We start from the raw sequence: 10,879 nt of genomic DNA on the forward strand, positions 1-10,879 counted from the left end.
GTTGGGGAAGTAAACTGTCGTTCGGTTAAACTATTCAACGATTTATTTAAACTTGAAACTACTACATAATTTACAGATATTGTACAAAAATAAACGGCCACGAAACTAAACTCTAACAAACGAACACAGAACGGGAAATGATAGGGGTGAATCCAACTCTGATGCTATTTTCTCCTGCTGCGCTTTCCGTCCATGCTCATGGTGAGGGCCACGGCCCGAGTCAGACGCTTCGGCGTGGATACTTGCAGCTGCCCGCCACTGAGGTTCATCTCGAGGGACATCCGTTTCCGTGTCATGCACATGGAGCTTATCCGCTGGGCGCGTGCCTCGTTTCGCGTGGTTACCTTTGGAGTGCTGGCACTGGGCCGTGATCGAATCTCGGGCAGCCCTTTTTTGACCGGCTTTTTGGACTTTGCCTTCCTGGTTGCCGGCGTTTCAGTTTCAGATTCAGAATCGGATATTAGCACTGAATCGGACTCCGATTGAACGACAATCGCTGGAGGCACTTGATTTTCCTTCACCGACGACGTGCTGTCCGTGGGACTGTTTGTGGTCGTTGCAATCTGCTGTCGCCGGGAACTCCTGTTGTCAAGGCGCTGCTGTTTACGCAGCGGGGAATTGCGGGGCGACGATTGAGCAGTAGAATCACTGTGGCGCAGGGAATGAGACTTTGGATCTGAAGGAGTCCGCCTGAGCACTCTTTTTCGTCCGTTTCTCAGAGGCGTCTCCAGATGCAGGACCTTTCGCTGATAATAGTTCAAAAAAAAAAAAAAAGGAAAATAAAATTGTAAAATCAAATGAAAACTGACCCTTTGGCGAACTAGGATTAGGAAGCTACTACTATAACCAGGATGCGCGGATTGGGCATCATTAAAACTACAATTTGGTGTTCAGTTTTGAAAACATTTGTTGATTGTTAATGCCGATTGCAACTATTATCTTAAACTAAACAGCGTGTACTGGGAAAGTCGGTGCGTGAGTCCTGTGGCAAAGCCTAGAGCTGCATGCGCAAGCGCCTGGTACTCACTTTGCTAGGTTGGGTGGGAGTGGACTGGGATGTGGATGCTGCGGCGCCTTTCCTGGTGCGGAGCGAACGAAGACGCAGGTAGCTGGCATCCGGAGCGCTTTTCGGACTAGGCGAGCCGGCTGTGGGCGATGCCTCGATCACCTCCGAATCGTTCGACTTAAAGAGAACACAAAAGTTAAAATCTGCAGTGATGGGGGAATATTTTGATTCTTACCCTATCTTCTCTGTTCGGACTCTCGCTTATCTCCTCATCGGATGATTCCTTTTCACTAGGGGGCCGCTTTTCGGGTGTCTTAGATGACCTAGCCATTGCCATTTCAAGTCGTCTTCTCATCTGTGGCCTTTGTAGGTTTCGTTTGGATGTTTCTGCGACCTCCGTTTCCGGGCTTTCTTCCACATCACTTGTCTGAATGCCCAATAAGCTCTCCGCATCCGCATGGCTAATGGCCATGGAGCGACGAAGGTGTCGTATCCCTATGATGTTATCTTTCCCATAGGTGGTCACAATCGGTTCGGGTGTTGGTGCTGCTGGGTCCACTGCTTTTGGAGTGGAAGCGGCCTCCACCACTACGCTTGTTTCAGTTTGCGAAATTTCCGCAGGAGGAGTATGACTCGCCTCGTTGGTAGGATCCTCGGGAAGAGGGGCTGCCGTCTGTACTGGCACTGCCGTTTCCGATTCCGCCGTTGTCACTGTGGCTGTCTCGCACTCCTCATCGCTTTCGCCGTCCTCCGGATTCCTGCGCGGAGGCGGATTAAAACTACCATTGACCAAAAGCTTAAAGTTCTCAATGTTCTTAATCATTCGAGGATCCAATTCGCTCTGAAATTTAAAAGAAAACTAAGTAAGCACAAATGTTTCCTAGGTCAACTGAGAAAAACTTACAGCTATCAGCTTGTCCGCCAAATCGAGAATTTCAGTCTTAATCTCCGGCCCGTTGAAGACGTTCACTGAGAGATTCGTGAGCTCCTTTGCCAGAAGCCGGCACATATCTTTGCGCTCCGTAAAGTAGTTTTGAATATACTGCAGAATACTTATTGCCATCTTGTTGTGGATATTCTTTTGGGGTGTGCTGACCTCTTGCACGGTCATTTCGAGGAAAAACTTGGTCAAGTGTTCGGGTTGGACGCCATTAAGCGGCGAGTCATAACTACAGTTCATGATGGTCCAAACAGTGGACAGGAAACAAGGCTGGAGAAGATTCTGCTTGTTGAGGCGCCTTAGCTCCTCAAAAAACATACCCAAAACTTGGCTGATAATGGGCTCGGTGTTTGGGTTGAAATACCGCTTCAGCAGCTGCTCCAACACATCCGGTCGATCGTCTAAATGACCGCGAAGCACCAAACGGCAGAGCCCCCGAACGATGGCTAGGCCAACGCCTTTGTTCTGCACTCGCTCCATGTAGTGGCCCATTACCATGATGATGTCGGTGTTCTGTTCGTTGTTCTGCGATTGGCTGCCATCGTCGTCGTCGTAGAGCTCCTGCATTGTGTAGAGCTGTCTTCGCTTCGTCTTCGACACTTGGCTGCCGGTTTGATTAAAATCGTTGAAGTAGTCCAAGCCGTAGTTGTCCAACAGCTCCAAAATACAGATCGCCGCCGTCTCGCACAGTCGCACGATGTTGTTGTTGCAAAACTGGTCGACCACCACCTCAAACACCTCCTTGCTGTAGGCCTCGTAGAACATGCTGTAGGTGGTGCCGCACTTGATGGCCCACTCGAAGATGTCCACCTCGCCGCAGGGCAGGTAGCGGCATATGAAGTCCTTGTACAGCTGGCACAGGCTTGGCGTCAGCTTGTGGACGTGCGGAGAGGCTGTCATGTAGTAGCAGGTGTACAGTCCCTTCAAGACGCGCTCTTGCTTGGAAAGCTTTGGCCGTGCGGGCATCTCAAGCAGGCCGTTTTTTTCCAACAGCGGCCGGATCAACTCAGTGTACTCTTCGGTGACGGCGGTCTTCTCATCGTTCACAGACTGCGCACGTATGTACTCCTTCTGGCGCACATAATTGTCCTCCTGCTCCTCCATCTCAAGGATCTTGACCTTCAGCGAGGAGATCTTCATCTTCAGAGGCGTGTCCAAGTCGTCCAGCAACTTATTAATCAAACTGCGGTCGTGAATCAGCTCGTTCTGCTTGGTGTTAAGCTCGCACAGCTCGTAGATGATTTCGATGAAGAACTGCATCCGATCGTTCATGTCCGTGATCAGTTGCTCCATGCAGCGCACTAGCACGTTTACGATCTTGTGGTCCAGCAGGCAATCCTTAAACAGGTTGGTGATCAGCAGGCGCATGTTGCCCCGTCCGATTTCGTCCCCGAGATCGTATGACTGCAGGATCTCCACCAGCGAGAGCAGCATGTTCTGGAACTCAACCTGGGCAAACTTGTCCATGTCTGGCTTTTGAAATTGGCAGAATCTACAAAACAATTATTTTATACCGATTGATAGTACGGAGAACACTCTTCTTACTTTTCTACGTAGTTACAAAAGACACTGAGTTCCGGCAGCACCGGGTCCATTTCGGGAGCCTCCATGTCCAGGTACTCGCTGAGGCATTGCCAGTAGATAAGCAGTTCCACGGTCAGCGATTCGTGAGGGATGCAGCGATGCAGCTCGCAATCGTCGCTCAACGGCAGCTGCTCGACTAGCTTCAGGTGGTCCGTTTGCTCGAAGATCACCCTCAGCATTTGCTTCGCCACGCGTCGGAAGCGCAGCAGCTCCTCCTCGTCGGAATCCAGCTTAAGGGCCGCCGTGAGGGCAATATAGTTATGCTGGTACGACTCGACCCACGTCTTGAGCATAAAGTTGACCACCGTTTTACGCACGGTGGCTGAGGTGTCGTTGAGCCCCTGCTCCAGTAGGGTAAGCCGCTGGGCCACCTTGTACGAGCGCACCGGGTAGTTGCACATGTTCACGTACGTGTGGCGGCGCACCTTTTCATCGACGTCCCACAACCGCTGAAGGATGTGCGGAATAGTAATGTAGTTCCGGCCCATGCATGTGATGATGCACTGTCGCACATTGGGCGACGGATCGGCGGACAAATGGTACTGATAGGCACAGACGACAGGATCGTTCGGATTGTCTGGATTTTGTAGGCGCTGCATGGCCAGAACTGCTTGCTTGCGCACACTGGCAGACACGTCCTTCACTCGGTCCAACATAGCCTCCAGGATATCATCGCACTGGTTGTCATCCAGGGCGGCATTGGGTCCCAGTTTCTTGAGTATGAGATTAATAAAGTAGCAAATTCGATAGCGGATGTGCGGATTGCTGGAATAGGTCTGCAGATGCGGGAATATCCAATTAGTAACATGTGGTAAAATTTTGTACAGTAGACACATACGGTAAGCAGCCAGTGGAAGGTTTCCCCCAGCATGGGCTCGGTGCGATTCTCATCAGGAGTAGCGACGAAACTGGCGCAAAAGTTTAGGGCCATGGTGGCGTTCTCATTGCCCTCCTCCGCTTCGAGGACCGCCTTCAGAACGTTGATGAAGGCCCACTTGAAGGACTCGTGGCCCATCTGGAAGATTATTAGATTGTTAAAGACGGAAATTTCAAATAAAACGACGCGACTCACCTTTATGTACAGTTGCTGCATTTCCTTAACATAGCGCTGGTGCAGGGATTCCTTGAGCTCGGCGTGTCGCATTATCGCGTACATGGCCTCCGCAGAACAGGATACGGAGGCAGTGGTCGAGGTGGCCGCACCCTGATCCTCGTTCTCCTTTTCCCCATCTTTGTTGGATTTCTTGGTAACCGCCGGACGCTTCCTGCTGCCCGTTGCCTTTGGTTTGGCCTTCTCAACCGCCTTCGCCTTCGGTCTGGGCATTACGTTTTTAAATGTATTGTAGATCAGGATCCGCAGTCAATTTATAAGTTGCGCTTTTTTGGTTTCTGGTTTAAAAAAACAGTTTTCAAATTGCACCAAGCGATGGCGAAACAAACAAGCGTCGCGTTATTGCTTTCTCTTCTTTCCACCCCAGTTCGCTTGTTAAATTCAAATGACGCGTGCGGATTTTTTAGTGTTTTTTTTGTGTTACGAGCGATAAATGTGATCGCTCGCCTATCGATTGCCAAGATCCATTTTGAAAATAACTGAAATGTGTATACCAGTACATAAAAAATGCGTTTTAGTTATGGCATTGTAAGATTAACATTTTTCGTTATGTTATATTACTAATTGGGTCAAATAAATTTCTGAGCCGTTAATCCGAGCAGTATCCCTTCACATTTAAGTCAAACCACGAATAAAGCATGGCATATTCATCCCTGATCGTTATACACTCTTTACCTGAAGGATAAGAAATACCGTACTGTACTGATTCTCAACTGGGTATATTGAAATTTTGTAAAGGGTAGATTCTTGAGAATGCAAAGTACATACTGTAAAATGTAATTTTCAGCTTATTTTTTTGGTACTATGTTTAGAGTAGATAATACAGTCGGCAGATAACAGATAGTTTGTAAAGGACAAAATCTGAAAAATTTGGAAATGTGCATACCACGGAAAACTCAAATTTTTGATAAGAATGTACCAGGAATATACGATTTAGGAAGAAGAAGATTTAGCAATTATCATCAGCAATGGGATAACCTTAAAAATAATTAAATTAATAAAACAGACAATATTTTTATTCGACAATACCTTAAGTACAAATATTAAATATATAAAAATATTTACTTTTGTTACTTTGAAATTCAATAAATGAAATTCAATAGAAACCCTGTTTTCTACACCCAGAAGTTTTAAGACGATTGACTAGCTGTTAATAATTTGTCATTTCAAAAATGTTGAAAACCGTCTACATATAAGGTGTGTTTATACTAAAGGAACTAATTCCGCCGTATCATGTCTCGTGCTTCGAAGCGCGTCTACGAGGCCAAGACCGCCTATCCGGATCGTACCAAGAACGAGGAGAAATCCTTCACGGAGGTGAATGTGCCGATCAAGAAGCTGGACACGGCCCTGCTTCTTTTGAGCTCCCAGGAGGAGTGCGTCCTGCTGACCGTCTTTAGCCACATCACAGATTTCGCCCGCCGCGAGGATGCTAATGTCCTGGATCTTAGGGCCCACCGCCTGCTGGAAATCCTATTGGAAAAGGAACTGTTCATCAACTCGGAGAACACGATGATACGACGTTTTGCTTTGTTCCTGCTCACCGCTCTGCTGGAAAAAACGGACATGGCCACCTATGAGCCACAGCAGGCGGATCAGATCCTGGACCTGGCGTGCAAATTCTATTTAAAGGAGACCGACGATTTCTGCATCGAGTACCTGACATATATATTGAATGTTTGTCTGAAGGATCCCCAGATGGCCCATGGCATTTTGGAGGCCACCGAGTTTCTGGAAAAGTTCAAGATTGTGTTTATTAATTCTGAGAATCCGGACACGGTTTTAAACTCAATCGAGGCACTGCATCGGATGCTTCTAGTCCAGAGTGCCGATCAAATGCTGGAGTTCACTACCCAGCCAGATTTTCCCATCGATCGGATTATCTGCGAGGTGACCAACGAGTTCCAGGAGATCCGAAAGGCTGCGCTGAAAACATTGAAAACCCTTCTGGCGGACACTGGAGACAACAGCGTTTTTGAGCCACTGCATCGCTGCTTCTTCGTCCTGCAGCAGCTGGTCAAGGCCTTCTGCGAAAACCCCCAAGGACCTGAAGCCCCCGATATTATCGAAGTCCTGGCCACGGCCCTGCGCTCCGAGAAGATGACCAAGCTGTTCTTCGAGCAGAACCTCTTTGACCTGGTCGTGGAGCAGCTGCGCAACCACATGGATGTGATGCCGTTAGAAATGCGCTGCAGCATAATCTCGATCTTCGCAGAGACGGCTCAGTACGAACAGTTTCTGCCGCGGATGCACAAGGCAGAGCTCACGGATATGTTCCTCAAATGTCTGATGCAGAACAAGCCAGCTCCGGCCGCGTTTGTAATCCAGGGCCTGCACCGCATGTCCCAGTTTCCGGATGCACTGCGACAAATTGTGGCCGCCTACGAGGAGGGTGCCATCCGCAAACTGGTGTCCATCCTAATGTCGCCGGAACTGCCCGTCAAGGTGCGTGAGCAGGCGGCAGAGTTTATTGCTCGCCTGCTGGAGGCCTCCTTCCGGGAAACGGCTGCCGAGCTGCAGGAGCAGGACATCGCCGTTGTCCTTACGGCAATCATTACCCAGGGACAACCCACCCTGTCCATCGATCTCATCCTCTCGCTGCTGACGATCATCGAGAGTCTGGCCCAGAACGAGGAGTACCGCGCGATCCTGGGGGATTACAGCTTTTTGACCGAGCAGCTTGCCCAGCTGCTGATGGTAATGATCACGGGTTTCATTATGTATAATCCTAATTGATTGCTCTTCTGATGTCAGCGTTCCTATGCTCACTCCATTCTGGTGAACAATATCTTCCGCTGCCTGTGCACTCTGATCGATGAACCTCTTGTGCGAGAGACCCTCTTGGCCAACTACATAGTCTCCTCCATCAAGCGGGCCCTGAAATCGCTGTCCAACTTGGTTAAGACCTCGGTGACCAACTTTATTCTGCAGACCACGCGCTTCAACGAGTTTATTGACGCCTACATCGATCGGGGTATTCTGGAAGTGTAAGAAAGTTAATGTTTTAAGATTTTTTAGTTTGTACTGCAAGGATATTTACAAACTTATTTTGAATTCAGTTTGCTGGAGTTCCAGAAGCATGCCTTCTGCGTTTCCACCTGGGGCCCGGCCATCGAGAGCATCCTGTCCAAGTGTCCCACGATGAAGTTCGCCATCCGCAACAGCCTGACCTTTACGGACATCACAGCCGGCAAGGACTTCTATGTGTCGCGCAGGAAGTTCGAAGACTTCCGAAATTTCCAGGACATCCTGCGCAACGACTGCTCGCCCCTGGACTCCGTGCTAGTGGTTAATTTCGATCGTCCAAGGCCGGATGAAAACGATGTGATCCCAGTGCCCGTGCGATGCTTAACCTTAATTACGGATACTCCAGGTGATCAGAGCTGGGTCTACTGCAAGCGACCTGGAGATCCCTTCTTGCCGCAGTACCTGGAGGCACTCAACCAGACGCTGGCTGTGGGTATTACCTAATCGCAATATTAACACTATACCAACTTGTTCCTTAGATTCACGGCTTGGTTGAAAATCCCGAAAGGATCCGTCGCTCCATTGACTTTGACAATGTGGCCAAGCGGGCCAAGCTGGTCGCCCAGGCGGTCTACGCCGTGATGAACGATAATCTCAAGATTCTGGACCTCAACTCGACGGAGGAGTGCTGCCGGAACACGGTCAAGTGCCACCTGCAGGACCTGACCCACGTCCTGCACACGAACTTCGTTCCGCTGGGAATGGTGCGCAGCGGCTGCCAGTTCGAGCGGGCGATCCTCTTCAAGGGTTTGGCAGATCAGATTGGGCTACCCTGCACCCTGGAGCGAAGTGTCGATGGCAGGATGCTCTTCAACGAGGTGCCCCTGCCCCTGGAGCAGGACAAGGATGTGCACTGCGACAAGAAGACGCTCAAGTTTATGCCCTGGCGAATGCTGCGACCCACTCACGTGGTGGACCTCATGTACAACGTGGGCGAACTCTACCCGATGCAGAGTCGCCAGGCGCTTCAGTACCTGCGACTCTACTAAATCTAGTTTCCGTGTTCTCCCCACAATCGCCGTTTCGCTTGCAAAATTATCCTGTCCTACCGTTTTTGTCCTGGTTATTTAGTAAAAAAGTTTTATTAAGCAAAATATTGGTGCTACATGTTTTCACTTTTATTAGGTAAAATATGTTTTTTTATGCTAGTCCGTTTTATATAAAACATTGTTTATAATAAGATTTTTGAACAACCTGAATATGAGGTATAAAATTTGAAGCTTTCGGTTTTATTTATTTTTTTATTTCAAAATATTGAAAACATACCAAGTAAAAAAAAAAACCAACTAAATATTTTATAACTGCCTGGTTTGAATCCCGACTGAGAATGGAAAGCCACTGCGCATGTCCTTCTCGTGTTACCTTTTTCTGACGTTCGGGCATCAAGTGTCAGTTTTGGAGAGCAGTGGGGTTCGCGGAATGAGGAGCAGGTAAACAAGAGAATCTCTGGCCACGGTAGATTAGCCAACGAATCGGGTGGCCAGCAGGATGATCCGACCCTTCGTCACGCTGCTCTACTTCCTGCTGACCAGTTCGTCCATCGTATTCACGGCTTGCGTCAATAATGGTGAGTACTCTAGTCCTCGGTGAATTCCAACGACCTTGGCCGGGAAAAATCAATAATGCCTCCAATCCAATGTCTAGTCACGGGCACCACTCCGCCGGGATCCGGACCGAGTACGTCGCTGACCAGCGGGCACATCCACCGCACGGCGGCGGCCATCGAAAGGGTGAACCTGCTCTGGTGCTACGCCTGCCACACGATGGACGACGGAGAGGCCTGCGTGGATGTCGCGGTCCGCAATGACACCGCTCTGATGAAGAAGTGCCACGGCGAAGAGTTCATCTGCATGGTGAGTGGTGCTGGACACTAAAGTCAAACCAAAAAATCCATTGGTTTTATCAATACAAAATTTTAAATCCATGAATTTAGTGAAGTTTTTATATTGAAATGGATGAACTATTATTCTATATCAGCTAAAACGAAGCAACATAGAGCGTTCATCATAATTGTTCCATAGGAAAATTCAGGAAACCAATATGCAATTATGTATTTAAAAAAAAAAAAAACAAAAACTTCGAAATAATTGTTTTTTAAATTTGGAAAAGAAACTGAAAATGAATAGGAACTTACACGCATACAAATATGGATAAGATTTTAAGATTTTGACCAACTTTGAAAATAAGAATAACAGAAAAACCATAAAAGTAATGTAATTGCTTCTTTTTTAAACATAAATGCTTATATTTAAAAAAATAAAATTGGTAAAACTGGCTACTTTTATGAGTTGGGACCTAAACGTTTTTAAAATAAACATTTGGATTTTTGGTGGTTGAGATCGAATGGAAACCATAGAGTAACCAATGAACGAATACTGATTGCAGGTCAAGCGGTTCTCCTACACCACCAGCACGGAAAACTCCACCAGCTCGCCAAAGATGTGGTCCTTGGACCGGAGATGCACTGCCAACTGCGAGCCCGGCTGCATCATAATCGGCGAGCGGACCAAGCTCTACGCCTGCACGTCCTGCTGCGAGGAGTCCTTTTGCAATACGGGTCGAGGCGCTGCCTCCGGGATTTTCCACCGCGAGGACACGGGCATCGGCACACGGCTCTTTTGGCTGGCCGCCCCCTTTCTGGTCAACATGTCGTTGGTTCTGTACAAACGGCACGCCGGCCACGTTCTACTCAAGCTGCAATAGTCCTGCTATGGGTCAACTCACTGAATTTACGGGCACTCAACGCTCCCCCCGGGATGCCACACACTCAACTCCACTCAATGCCAAATCCTAGCTAATTTTAGATCTATGTCTTCTGTAATGTAGATAGGCCACCATGTTGCCGTGTGATAATAAAAGCTGGCCTCACACAACCAACAAAAACGAGAAACACATATTTTGCCTCTTGTTTCAGTAGGCTAGTTATAATAAATCATAATATTTTACCCTGCATTACTTTTAATTAAATTAGATTTAACAAAAAACTGCAGTTTATATTATTATATTAAAAAAGTTTTTAATTCTGACCAAAACATAGGTAGTTCTCAATATAATTTTAAAAATTGCAAATTAAAACAGCTTGCTTCTACCAATGCATTGGTTAGTTTTATCACAATATTTTTTTATTTGGCCATATAATGATATTCGAAAACCTTCCTTTCGTAACCTAGCTTGTTATAATATATGCAAAATGATAAGCTCATTAATTAGT

The 10,879-nt window shown here is 47.7% G+C and overlaps 3 protein-coding genes across 3 annotated transcripts; 2 read left to right on the top strand and 1 right to left on the bottom strand.

Moving 5' to 3' along the window:
* Window positions 1-25: 25 nt before the first annotated feature.
* Window positions 26-5,047, bottom strand: LOC108096621 (condensin complex subunit 3). The gene is made up of 7 exons (XM_017198366.2): window positions 4,603-5,047; window positions 4,369-4,545; window positions 3,492-4,306; window positions 1,911-3,438; window positions 1,242-1,847; window positions 1,028-1,183; window positions 26-746 (listed from the first exon to the last, which is right to left on the bottom strand). The coding sequence occupies exons 1-7, from the start codon at window positions 4,852-4,854 to the stop codon at window positions 165-167; spliced, it is 4,116 nt and encodes a 1,371-aa protein (XP_017053855.1). The 5' UTR covers window positions 4,855-5,047; the 3' UTR covers window positions 26-164.
* A 737-nt stretch (window positions 5,048-5,784) lies between these two features.
* On the top strand, window positions 5,785-8,764 carry LOC108096945. The gene is made up of 4 exons (XM_017198905.1): window positions 5,785-7,338; window positions 7,396-7,628; window positions 7,701-8,097; window positions 8,148-8,764. Exons 1-4 carry the CDS (start codon window positions 5,875-5,877, stop codon window positions 8,655-8,657), a joined length of 2,604 nt encoding a protein of 867 aa, XP_017054394.1. The 5' UTR covers window positions 5,785-5,874; the 3' UTR covers window positions 8,658-8,764.
* Window positions 8,765-9,055: 291 nt separating this feature from the next.
* LOC108096533 lies at window positions 9,056-10,613 on the top strand. Its single transcript, XM_017198218.1, has 3 exons — window positions 9,056-9,235; window positions 9,313-9,521; window positions 10,054-10,613. Exons 1-3 carry the CDS (start codon window positions 9,157-9,159, stop codon window positions 10,369-10,371), a joined length of 606 nt encoding a protein of 201 aa, XP_017053707.1. The 5' UTR covers window positions 9,056-9,156; the 3' UTR covers window positions 10,372-10,613.
* Window positions 10,614-10,879: the final 266 nt, after the last annotated feature.

This window comes from Drosophila ficusphila, unplaced genomic scaffold, assembly GCF_018152265.1.
Source record: "Drosophila ficusphila isolate 14025-0441.05 unplaced genomic scaffold, ASM1815226v1 contig_414, whole genome shotgun sequence".
NCBI lineage: Eukaryota > Metazoa > Arthropoda > Insecta > Diptera > Drosophilidae > Drosophila > Drosophila ficusphila.